General features: G+C 42.2%; 1 protein-coding gene across 1 annotated transcript in view; it reads right to left on the bottom strand.

Moving 5' to 3' along the window:
• The window catches only part of fgd1 (FYVE, RhoGEF and PH domain containing 1), a 65,628-nt gene extending 53,769 nt beyond the window's left edge, over positions 1 to 11,859 (bottom strand). Inside the window, exon 1 of the mRNA XM_013136228.3 lies at positions 10,603 to 11,859. Coding sequence (XP_012991682.3) covers positions 10,603 to 10,756 — 154 coding nt within the window. The 5' untranslated portion in view covers positions 10,757 to 11,859. The remainder of the gene's footprint in view (positions 1 to 10,602) is intronic.
• Between the last annotated feature and the right edge of the window lie 1,959 nt (positions 11,860 to 13,818).

Below are 13,818 nucleotides of genomic sequence, written 5' to 3'. Positions count from 1 at the left end.
CCCCCACCCTCGTCTCACACATTACACCACTAATCAACAAGCCCAATCAGAATGAATTTGAGTTGTTCAGCTGGCCGGTTGTGGGGGGGGGGGGCTCTCTCTATCAATGGTTTACAATCAGGTGTCACTCTTCTTTTGTCTTCTAAACCCGTGACCGCTTTGCAAGGCACAACATTCAGATAGGAGATTTCAGATGGACAATCAGGTGATCGGAGATAGAGCTTAAGGAAGATTAAAGACACCGACACACAAATATAGCCTATAGTCCCTGATCTAAACATCCAAGTGGGCCAGTGTGCTGCCCTGATTCACCAAAGCGGACCAGCCGAGTGGATGGAAACAGACACATATGTGTAACTGAATCTCTGCACCAGATGGGCTTTCATGGGAGAGTAAGGGGGCGTTTAGGAACTTCTTAAAGGAGATGTCTGTATATGACTCTGCAAAGCCGTTATGTGTCTGCACAGTAACAATAGGAGTTACAGCCAGGCTTCCATATAGTTGTTGCTTTAGTGGTCATGTCTGTGGAGACTTGGAAGAGACATCAGAGCTGTTGTAACTGTTGGTGACAGGCTGAGACAAAGCAGACATCAGACGTTGGAAATGAAAACACCAGATCTTCAATGACTCCTAAAAAACACCACTTTGATGAGTTGGCAACAGCCTTGTGGTAGAGTGGATGTGAATGGTGTTCAGCTAGGCCTTGTGGTAGAGTGGATGTGAATGGTGTTTAGCTAGGCCTTGTGGTAGAGTGGATGTGAATGGTGTTCAGCTAGGCCTTGTGCTAGAGTAGATGTGACTGGTGTTAAGCTAGGCCTTGTGGTAGAGTGGATGTGGCTGTTGTTCAGGTAGGCCTTGTGGTAGAGTGGATGTGGCTGTTGTTCAGGTAGGCCTTGTGCTAGAGTGGATGTGACTGGTGTTACGCTAGGCCTTGTGCTAGAGTAGATGTGACTGGTGTTACGCTAGGCCTTGTGCTAGAGTAGATGTGGCTGTTGTTCAGGTAGGCCTTGTGGTAGAGTGGATGTGGCTGTTGTTCAGGTAGGCCTTGTGGTAGAGTGGATGTGGCTGTTGTTCAGGTAGGCCTTGTGGTAGAGTGGATGTGGCTGTTGTTCAGGTAGGCCTTGGCTCTAGATGACACAGAGACCTATTGATGAAAAAACCTAACTTTCTTTGTGCTAATATTAGCGACTGACAATGCTATGATTATTTTCTCTGTGCTAATATTAGCGATAGACTATGCTATAATTATTTTCTCTGTGCTAATATTAGCGATTAACCATGCTGTGATTATTTTCTCTCTGTGCTAATATTAGTGATTGACCATGCTATGATTATTCTCAAATGTCTTAATAAGTCATTAGGCTATAAAAGGGGGTTGTTTGGTGCAAAAGGTCAATCAGACATTGAAGCGGCAATAACTGTGCAGAATAAATCCCTGCCTTTTCTGTCGAGAGCTCCAAATTCTTTCTACTTCAAATAAGTCCTTTTAGTTTTTTTCTGCTTAGCCATTTTGTGGCATATGACGGTTTTTGAAGACTTTGTAGTGTTCCAGTGAAACCCACATCTTCATCAACCCTACAAACTGAAATTGAACTCTGATGTATTGTGGGACGTGACTCAGCCGGTTCTTTCCAGCCCTTGGTTCCTGAATATCGGGACTCTGGGGTGAGCGTATCCCCAGAGCCCCTCAACTGTCATCCTGTTTAAAATGGAACTTCGGTCTCCTTATCACTTCATCCAATACCCGATTAACTGAACAAAAGACACGCCTCAATAGCTGCTCCAGATGTGTCATGAAGACGTCACACAAGTTGGATCTTTCCTTTTCTCCTCTCTATTGTTCCTAATGTCTTCCCAAAAGAGCCCATCAGGCCCACAACTGGAATGACCTACTCACTGAAGTCTGCATTTGTGTAAACAATTTTGTAAACTTTACTATGTGTGTGTTTGTATTTGGAATGTGAACTTTCAACCATAAAAGTTGAAACATTTCTGGAGGTTTTCTTTTAAGTTGAATCGGGGTGCTGCAATTAGCCTGTTATTAATGAACCGTCTAGATTGTTCCAGCCATCTGAGCCACAGCTCAACGCCACACAAGTACGGCTGCAATACGAATTCTGACCTGACCTATTGCTCTTTCCCCACTTTCCTGTCAAATAATGAACACAAAATTCCAGCTCAAAATACATCTTCAAATAAGCAAGTGAGGAGTTTTTCTAGGGGGGACAATTAAATGTTTTTAATAAGCATTCAGACCCCTCAACTTCCCTCACCTTTCATTGTGTTATAGACTTAATAATAGAACGTATAATCAATCAAATAGATATTTTTTCCCACCTATGTACATACAACACTTCTTGACAAAGAAAAAACTTGTTTTTGGAAATCTATGCCATTTTAATGAAAATAAAAAGGTACTGTACATTATGATATATTTAGTGCTCATGTTCAATAACAGTAAAATGTCAGATTCCCAGGAAGGGAAGGAAGTGTCTTCATTAGTAGTTGCTCCTGCTTTGGGAACCTCGTCATACATTTCCTATCTGGTGAGACCTTGACTGTCTGGGAGACACAGAGGAGCTCTTTGTTTTCACAACAACACATTGTCCATTAACTGTACATTGAAACCCTGGTCCAGTCACAGGAAAATGTGCCATTCATTACAAATGGTTTTAGTCGCTTTAGTACATTGACTAATATTTCACCACTCTTTGTACAAAAAACACAACAGATCATCAAAACGGTCAACTCTAAGCATATCTGACATTGACTGAAAACAAAAAACAAGATCAGAAATCAATGTAATCTAGAAAGACATGTTTCACACAGTAATACATGATGTTCATATGAACTACATGCATAACATTTGATAAGATTTTCTTCTCTATTGTTGAAATACCTTTCACTGACATGGTATATTTTACATTGTTTTGCTTACTATGTTGAGATACTGTGTGGAGATACTATGTTTGAGATACTGTGTGGAGATACTGTGTGGAGATACTGTATGAAGATACTGTGTGGTGATACTGTGTGGAGATACTGTGTGGAGATACTATGTGGAGATACTGTGTGGAGATACTGTGTGGAGATACTGTGTGGAGATACTATGTGGAGATACTATGTGGAAATACTGTGTGGAGATAGTATGTTGAGATACTATGTGGAGATAATACTATGTGGAGATATTATGTGGAGATACTATGTGGAGATACTGTGTGGAGATGCTATGTGGAGAGACTGTGTAGAGATACTATCTTGAGATACTATGTGGAGATAATACTATGTGGAGATAATATGTGGAGATAATACTATGTGGAGATAATATGTGGAGATATTATGTGGAGATACTGTGTGGAGATACTATGTTGAGATACTGTGTGGAGATACTATGTGAAGAGACTGTGTGGAGATACTATGTTGAGATATTATGTGGAGATACTATGTGGAGATACTATGTGGAGATACTGTGTGGAGATACTATGTGGAGAGACTGTGTGGAGATACTATGTTGAGATACTATGTGGAGATAATACTATGTGGAGATAATGGCCCTCATTTATCAAAAGTGCGTACACCAAATTTCCAGCGTACACCTGGCGTACACCCAAAACCACGGTGACTTTGAGATTTATCAATATGGACGTTGGCGTACGGCACTCTCAAATCCTACGCCAGCTCAGGAGGTGGTGTACGCACGTTTTGAGCTAGTGCGGAAATGCGCAGAAAGAAAAATCCTAACGCACTGACAAACTAAAATATATGATATATTATGACCCACTGTAAAAAAATAACTTCAGTGTTTATTTTTGTGCAACATGGACTTCAATGTTTAATTTGTGTGACTTTACCAAAGCATTTGATTTATATGTATCCATTCAGATGCGAGCCTGTGCACTTTACATGACGTTTCAGGGTTAGGCCCGGCAGTTGCGCACGGACTGGGTTCTGTAATAAAAGGCTTTTAATGACCAAAATATAATTCAGACTGACAAAATAATAATAATGACATTCTTCTTCTTTTAAATAATAATAATAATAATAGAAATAATAATAATAACGACATTCTTCTTCTAAATAACAATAAACGACATTAATAATAAATATCATAAAATAATAAGACGAATATTACAAATTGAATGAATGGTAATCCACATCACATCATCATCTTTTATTCCGCTTTTTAAACTGCCAAATGAAACAATTGTATTTATTTCTACCTCCCTGGTGATCATCTCAATCTCCACGTCAGAGAAGTTTCTCTTTTTTGCTGTCTTCCGTGTGTCCATGGCGTAAAATGAGGGCGTGGGGCAAGTGGACACTTGAATATATAGGGGCGTGTTATTCTAATGACGGTCGTTTTCAGCCGCGGCATTTATCAAGGGCAGGTATTGCGTACACCTGGATTTTAAAGGTACGCACAGCTTAATAAAACAGGTGGTGAGAGGAGTGTAAGCAAAATCTTACGCCAACATATACGCCCGTTTCTACGCAAGAATGATAAATGAGGGCCAATATGTGGAGATATTATGTGGAGATACTGTGTGGAGATACTATGTTGAGATACTGTGTGGAGATACTATGTGAAGAGACTGTGTGGAGATACTATGTTGAGATAATATGTGGAGATTCTGTGTGGTGATACTGTGTGGAGATACTGTGTGGAGATACTATGTTGAGATATTATGTGGAGATACTGTGTGGAGATTCTGTGTGGTGATACTGTGTGGAGATACTGTGTGGAGATACTATGTGGAGATACTGTGTGGAGATACTATGTGAAAACACACAACCTTGGTGTTGGTAGTGTGGGTCATAAATGACCGCTGCAATGTCTATGTCCAATACAATACTGTGAAATACAGGACATAACTGCCATCCATAGTAGTAACCAGAACTGGTAAACACAATAATCATGTAAACCAGAATGTAAACCATGTGAATACCGGCAATGTCTTGAAACATGGAGCAGCATGGACAGCAAGGCAATGTTTAATCATGTTTGTTATACTCGGGCAGTTTCAGATGTGCTTAGAGTTTGATTTTGAGGATCAGTGGTGAATATCTGTGGATATTACCATATACTTGCGTGAACAGTACCAAAAAAAAGCAACTAAAAAATCTGTAAATTGGTTAATCACTTTAACACTGAATGTGGTTGGAATTTAGCTCAAACGTCCAATATTTCCAAAAATGTACAAATAAAAAACAGACAACTTCTGAGAGTTGTCCCTTTCAGATGGGAAATTCCTGCATTTTTTGTCAAAATGATTTGAGTAGGTTATCTTGGTTTTGCTAACAAGTGGCGGCATGCACATTTTATACACAGATGTTTATGTAGCCGTGATGTGGGGGGATTTAACCCAATGTGTTGTGAGGGATTTAACCTTAGGACCATTAACACAGACTGAATTAACTCAATATCCATTTTTAAGTCCAAATCCCAGAGAGAGTTCCAGTGCCACAAAGGACCAGTAAGAAAATGGATTGTTGCACTGGATAAGAGCATCTGATAAATTACTTTCGATATAATTATATCCAGTGTCTCCACTTGAACCCTAAGTCAATACTCTCTTCTCGTGAAGATGAACGCTAAACCTGACAGCACACCACAGCGGAGTACCTCCAACATGCCACCGCTTAAACTCCTGTTCCTGTTACTGGATACCAGATCTAAAGTGTTGCAGAGCTCCTGCACCCAAATTACAAACAGCACTGATACTCAATACGAGAACGGCACCTTTGTCAAACAAAGTCAAGCACTGACATGGCAGTGAGAATAACAGACAGACATTCCTTTAACATAAATGCATCCCGGTTCGTCCAGCCAAGAACGCCAGCGAAGATAACACCGTAGGACCAGAACACTGGGTGGTCTGTAGACCTTGTGACCACGGGAATGCGCAGAACGCAGGGGACAACATGAGTCTACAGACACATGCTGCTGTCTTACATGACTTCCAGCAGGTCACTTCTCCTACGTCAGGTCCAGTCCCAGAGATAAGACAGTCCCACTGACCACCAATGGTCATCATCAATGACACTAAAGTTCTGGCGACGGTGAGACAGACAGATTAACACGCATGTGTGTATGCATGTTTGTCTGGGGGAGGGAGGGGTCACTTTATTTAGGCCAGCGCAGATGTTTAACAACACCCATAGATAATGTTTTTACCCCCCCACCCCCTCTATTTACCCCATCTGTCTAAATGTTGCCCCATCTTAAGTGATCAGGATCAAAAATGTGGTATTTTTTTTTTAAAACAGATAGAAATTCCAGAAAGATTAATGGATACAGGAGAGTAGCCTAGATCAGCATCTAAGGAGGATTCAAGGATTGTATTATAGTAATAATTATAATTATATTATAAAACAATATCAATGCAAAATTCTAATTAATATTATTATTATTGTAATATCATTGTCATGATATTACTGCTTGACAAATACACATGGTTGCACCCTAATCCCTGAAGAGTACACAGTTCTAGACCAGAGACCTTCAGGGAAAACAGACCTAAAACCATCTTTAAATGCATACTCTCACTAAACACTCTAAGGCCTGGTTCTGGATAAGAGCGTCAACTAAATTCCATATATGTTCAATCATTTTGGACACAAATATAATCCTAAACCACTAAAACTCTGTAAATCCCCCTACACTGCCTCTTTAGAACAAAATACAGCCCATTTAACAGTGGGGGGCCTGAGGTGTCTGTTTTCTTTTTAGACCGTTTTTTTTATACATGTTACTGACCATCTTGAATAGAATAATATTTTGTCTCTGTGCAACTGAAACATGTCTAAGCAGGACACAACCTCCCTTCTACTATTGTAAACAACCTGCAGGGCTCGATCAATAAACCACGGTTTCTGCATCAGTCATGTCACATTGTTTCGTTGTATTGAGGCCTCAGTATTGAGGCCGTCTGCCCCTCCCCCATCCAAGGCTGAAAGGGACAGACAGACCCCTTCTTCCCCTGGAAGAGGTCGATTCTGTCGTTTAGTTTAATTAGATTGTACAGTAGAGTAAATACACTAGACTGACTGACCACAGGGCTACTTACTGGCCACTACAAATATAGTGCCCACTTGGCTAATACATAAAAACATGGTGGGTATGTAGCTCATTCAAATGGTGGCTATGTAGCTCATTCACATGGAGACTAGGTAGCTCATTCACATGGAGGCTATGTAGCTCATTCACATATTTGTGGTGGCTATGTAGCTCATTCACATATTTGTGGTTGCTATGTAGCTCAATCACATGTTTGTGGTGGCTATGTAGCTCAATCACATGTTTGTGGTGGCTATGTAGCTCAATCACATGTTTGTGGTTGCTATGTAGCTCAATCACATGTTTGTGGTGGCTATGTAGCTCAATCACATGTTTGGGATGGCTATGTAGCTCAATCACGTTTGTGGTTGCTATGTAGCTCAATCACATGTTTGTGGTTGCTATGTAGCTCAATCACATGTTTGTGGTGGCTATGTAGCTCAATCACATGTTTGTGGTTGCTATGTCGCTCAATCACATGTTTGTGATGGCTATGTAGCTCAATCACATGTTTGTGGTGGGTATGTAGCGCAATCACGTTTGTGGTTGCTATGTAGCTCAATCACATGTTTGTGATGGCTATGTAGCTCAATCACGTTTGTGGTTGCTATGTAGCTCAATCACATGTTTGTGGTTGCTATGTAGCTCATTCACAATGTTTGTGGTTGCTATGTAGCTCATTCACAATGTTTGTGGTGGCTGTGTAGCTCAGGAAGTGTACTACATCGGGAATAGGGCACTATTTAATCAGACTCAGGTCTGATACTGTCGAGCTAGTCTCCTGTTGAGGTCTTATCACATAGATTAGTCGGCAGTGGTCTAATGACATAGGGATGATTCTGGTGGGGGTCTTATAACATAGGGATGATTCTGGTGGGGGTCTTATAACATAGGGATGATTCTGGTGGGGGTCTTGTCACATAGGGATGATTCTGGTGGGGGTCTCATAACATAAGGATGATTCTGGTGGGGGTCTTATAACATAGGGATGATTCTGGTGGGGGTCTTGTCACATAGGGATGATTCTGGTGGGGGTCTCATAACATAAGGATGATTCTGGTGGGGGTCTTATCACATAGGGATGATTCTGGTGGGGGCTTATAACATAGGGATGATTCTGGTGGGCTCTTATCACATAGTGATGGTCCTGATGGGGGTGTGATTTAAGGTGGCTCGGAAGGGCAAAATACAACCAGCAATACAATTACACACCCCGAATAAAAATACTATCCCCAATAACGCAAAACACAACCACTAATATGATGAAACACCCCAAATACAATAGACCCTCCCCAAATATGAACACAAAATACGAAACAACATTATGTCAAAATGGAAAGGGTAGTTACAAGACTATTATCGTTTTTTGGATGCACAGTCTGTTATTCAGGATGAACTAGAAATAGGAAATCATTGTATTGCCGCTATGAGAAGAAAGAATAATTAGTATAAACAATTCAACGAGTAACGTAATTGAACCCATTAGTATTTATTATTATCAGGGACATTCATATGAGGTCATCCCCAGATAACACGCATATGTCCTGTCGATGTTGGCCTTAGATTGAGACATGGTATTTGCATTAATGTGGAGAGGTCGGCTGTGCGTATGAAAGATCGAATTGACCGTATTCCATTCATAACAATGTCTTATCTACAGGGACGAGTCGTGGTGTTACCGAGGTCGCTACACTATGCAGAACCAATGAAACGCTGTAAGATGATTGCCACAGTGAGGGCAATACATGTTCCTATCTGGTTATATCACTTCTCTTTGCCTCTCTGAAACCATAGCTAAACAGCTAGCTACTAAACTGTCATTTCCAATTCACCCTGAATAACAGGCTCTGCATCCAATCAGCAATGAGTCTTACCTATCCTTTCTTTTTTGACATAATGTTATTTCTTATTTTGGGGGAATGCATTTATACTTGGGGAAGGTGTATTGTATTGGGAATGTGTCATCGTATTAGTGGTTGTGTTTTGCGCTATTGGGGGGAGTATTTTTTATTGGGGATATGTTAATTGTATTAGTGGTTGTGTTTTGCACTTCCGGGCCACCATAGTGATCACATAGGGATGATTCTGGTGGGGGTCTTGTCACATAGGGATGATTCTGGTTGGGGTCTTATCACATAGGGATGATTCTGGTGGGGGTCTTATCACATAGGGATGATTCTGGTGGAGTCTTATCACTTAGGGATGATTCTGGTTGGGGTATTATCACTTAGGGATGATTCTGGTGGGGGCGTATCACATAGGGATGATTCTGGTTGGGGTAGTATCACTTAGGGATGGTTCTGGTGGGGGCGTATCACATAGGGATGATTCTGGTGAGGGTCTTATCACATAGGGATGATTCTGGTGGGGTCTTATCACTTAGGGATGATTCTGGTTGGGGTATTATCACTTAGGGATGATTCTGGTGGGGGCGTATCACATAGGGATGATTCTGGTTGGGGTAGTATCACTTAGGGATGGTTCTGGTGGGGGCGTATCACATAGGGATGATTCTGGTGAGGGTCTTATCACATAGGGATGATTCTGGTGGGGTCTTATCACTTAGGGATGATTCTGGTTGGGGTATTATCACTTAGGGATGATTCTGGTGGGGGTGTATCACATAGGGATGATTCTGGTTGGGGTAGTATCACTTAGGGATGGTTCTGGTGGGGGCGTATCACATAGGGATGATTCTGGTGAGGGTCTTATCACATAGGGATGATTCTGGTGGGGGTCTTATCACATAGGGATGATTCTGGTGGGGTCTTATCACTTAGGGATGATTCTGGTTGGGGTATTATCACTTAGGGATGATTCTGGTGGGGGCGTATCACATAGGGATGATTCTGGTTGGGGTAGTATCACTTAGGGATGGTTCTGGTGGGGGCGTATCACATAGGGATGATTCTGGTGAGGGTCTTATCACATAGGGATGATTCTGGTGGGGGTCTTATCCCCTGATAATTAGAGCGAAAGGATGACTTCAAGCTGTTGAACTGGTTTTCAGGTCAAGATCTGATTATAAGGACGGCACCCAATATACTAGGCGCGCATTCAGGTACTCTGCCAGAGGTATATGCGCTTTATTTTTATCCCCACATTCAACTATTAGCATAGTATCATGGAGAGGTAGCGCTCTTGCTTGAGTACACATTGTCCGGCTGATTAAGAGACCCTGGAAATAGTAGCGTCTTGATAGCGATGTCGGGGAAGGCAACGAGGTATGAATGGTCAGTAATTAGAATGACAGTAGGCTAAAGAATGGTCCTTACTTTAGACCACTCGTCACAACAGTGATGTGAGGTTTGTGTTGGGGGGGGGGTTAAGTAGCCTAAGTTTCCGTATAACCTACTTACTGAATTGACTGGAATTCAAATGGAATGGAAAACGAGTGCTTGTGCCAACAATTTAGCTACTGCAGGCAACTTCTCAGGAAATTGCTTTGTATCTCAGTAAGGAAGAAAGTTCCACTTTTAACTTATAGCGGATACGTACTATACGTAGGCCTACGACAAAAGCAAAAGTAAACGCTGTCTACTTACGTATCCTGCGCAGTGGCGGTTGGGGACTTGGCATGCCGCTGATGATGTGGTAGGAGAAGCGCATTGTTTTATACTGGCTTGAGAAGGAACTGGTACTGGCAGCAGTCTCCGGGGTCACCGACACTAAAGCGCTCTTAGGTCGGTTCAACTGCATACCTGCCTGCCTGGTCACAGTTTACATAGCCATTCGCCTGACACGACAGGATGAATATTACCAGACGAAAGTGAATAAAATATTATTATATTCCACTGTTGGGCTAAAGTGTTGAATCCTCAAAAAGCTGGATCTTCCGAGTTGGTGTCGACCACCAGGCGATTACACGAGCAGCCCAATGTGCCCGGAATAGTCCGCTGGTTCGAGTCTTTGTCCCGTTCCAGATTCGTGGTGGAAAGGGGTTCTAGTCTTTCATCTATCAAACCGCATTCCTCCTGAGTGAGCTGCACTATACGATGAGTGGAAACCCGGTCAAAATATCTACCAACGACGGAAAAAGCCATCAAATAAATATGTATTTTTTCCCCAGTTAGTGTACCAATCGATCTAAATCCATATTTATATTGATAGCGTTCACTGTAAATACAATAAAAAGGAATGCAACCGAATTTACTGTAGCCGGAGCTACGCTATATAAGTTGCAATCCGCAAGTCTACAGATGATGGCAAGTTACAATAAACTCCAACTGCAGTTGGCCACATTGTTGCATCCAGGACTCACTGAGCTATTCTCAAAATCACGACATTTTTGGAGAAAAGGGAAGGCAGCCTATAAAGTAGGCTATCATCTTTACGACCGAAGTAGGTTACAAAAATAACCTAACGGAATGCAACAGCTGACATATCGATAAAAGACCACGCGCATTACGCGCTTAAAACTTGCCTCAGTCCGACCAGGTTACCGCTTATCTGGAAAATATACATCGTTGAAATTGCCACGCGCAAAACAAGGGATTTTTAAACCCAATATTGGCTCACATAATTCCTTCTGTGTCTGCCTTTCACGTTTTTCCTTGGTCCGGATTCCTCTGGAAACGTTAGTCCAAAATATGCAACCTCAGCTTCTTCTTTTACCAACATGTAAACCCAGTCATCATACTTTAAATCTATAATTCTTAGGTTTTAAAAGCGACCATTCGCGTATTTCGTTTGTTTTGGATACACGAATCTCTCTCAAATGTAATGTCGGCTTGTATTTACGGGCGGTTAGTTATCCTCTCTTTGTGTGAGACTTTCGACAACGGGGTCTACAATTTCTCGAATTTGTTTAACTCAACCCCCTCACCTCCTCTCCTTCTCTCCTCCTCCTTCCCTGCTCCTGTGTGCGTTCTCCCGTCGACATCTGAAACCAGTCTCAGCCCTCCTTCACCGTCTCTCTCCTCTCTCCCTCCCCAAAGTATGGTTCTCATTTTGTTCTTTTTTTTTTTTTTTTGAAAGACTGAAATTTGAAGCAAAGCAAAAACGTTGGGAAGATTCCATAGCTTTTTTCATACCCCAAAAGTCAACATATGTAACTGGCTCCCATTGTATGATTAGACCCAACTGTTTTGATTAAATGTAAAAGTCAATAAATATGGTCGTTTCAAGTAGCTAATGGAGAATATGCAGTCTGAAGAAGTGAGAGGAGAGTAGGGGTGACAGTCTGCTTCCAGTCTGATCCAGTTAGCTACAGTCCCTTCACTTGATCCTGTGGATTGAGAAGTCTGTCTGAGGGATATCGCACAGCTGATCGCGGAATAGAAAAAGTGGAAAGCAGAATTGATTAGATGGATTAGATTCAACTTTATTGTCATTGTACAAGTACAATACAATGAAATATTTGATGGAGTTAGGTATATGTGATTGAATAGAATTAGACCTTTTAATTGACTTGAACATTGTGTTTACAAAAATGTTGTTGATGGGTTATAATGCAGGCTGATGAGTCTGTAATGTTTATGATGGCCATTGCCCAAAATGCGATCAACTCACACAAGTCTACTAATGGTAGCCCACTCCTTCCACAAGCCTCAGGAAACCCAATGTCTCCTGGGTCGGTTTGACATCATCATCATCAAGACACCATCATCATTTATTACAATTGGAGACATGAGGACAGACAGAGACAGAAAGACAGGCAGGCAGAAACAGGCAGCCATGCAGACAGACAGACAGCCAGGGGTCCTTGTCCTTGGTATTTCCTGTAGGCCTAGATGTGTTTATTCTCCAGACTGCTGAGGCAGGTTGAGTCACATTTCCAGCTGCATGCTTTTGGTGTGGAGTGGTTTTATTTCTCAGGGTGAGGAGGAAGGATTAGCGGCCGCAGCTCGTATCCTGCCCGGCCTCCCACATTGGAGCCTATTCCCTGTATCATGCCAGGTCCCATGCTCTACTATAGACGGTCCCTCTGTTAGCATTGGGACATTAAGCATCTCCGGGTTTTCTCTCTACACTTGGAACGTTACGGTTGGATTTCAATCAACTGCCAGGGGTTTTGAATTCTCCATTCTTAGTTTGTAAGGGCAAGAATGTTCACGACAGTGTTTGGTTATTTTAGGTTGTCTTTTAGACATTTTTGGAAAATGGAGGTGTTAGCTGTTTTCACCGTTGCAGTGTCAGGACAGGACAGAGAAGAGCTTAGACGGGATTAAGCAGACGCTGCCCTGGTGAAAAGGCCAGGGGTGTCCGAATGAAGAGGTCAGGTAGGGATGTAGGGTTTGATTACCTGAAGGTACTTGGGGTCAGCTCCCCTCGCTGCTTCATAGGAAGCGCACTGGTCTTGTTGTAGATGCAAGCTTTATTATAATTTCTTGACCCCTTTTTTCCCCCCAGGTAAGTTTGACTGAAAACACATTCTTGTTTACAAGGACAACCTGGGAACTATTAGGTGCCTTGCTCAGGGACAGATTTTCTCTCTCCCATCTTGCAAGCTCAGGGATTCCATGTGGCAACATTTCGGTTAGTCAGATGATCTAAACACTAGACCCCAGAAGCTCCTTCAGGAAGTCAGTGTAGTGTCTGGAGAACCTGGGTGACATTGCAGAACCTGCAGACTGACCATAGGGATGTGAATGACCTGCGACCTCAAACACGTTCCTTGAGTCCCACACCCTTTCCCAGGGGCGGGACACGTGAAAGAGGCAAATTACTGGTGGTCAGTACAAGGATAAAGGGACTTTTGGAACCTCGATGGGGTGCTCAGGCTATAACAGAACCCCTTCTCGCAGCAGCCCGGCCCGAAC

Source organism: Esox lucius, chromosome 12 (assembly GCF_011004845.1).
Source record: "Esox lucius isolate fEsoLuc1 chromosome 12, fEsoLuc1.pri, whole genome shotgun sequence".
NCBI lineage: Eukaryota > Metazoa > Chordata > Actinopteri > Esociformes > Esocidae > Esox > Esox lucius.
This window is presented reverse-complemented; position numbering and strand designations above follow the sequence as displayed.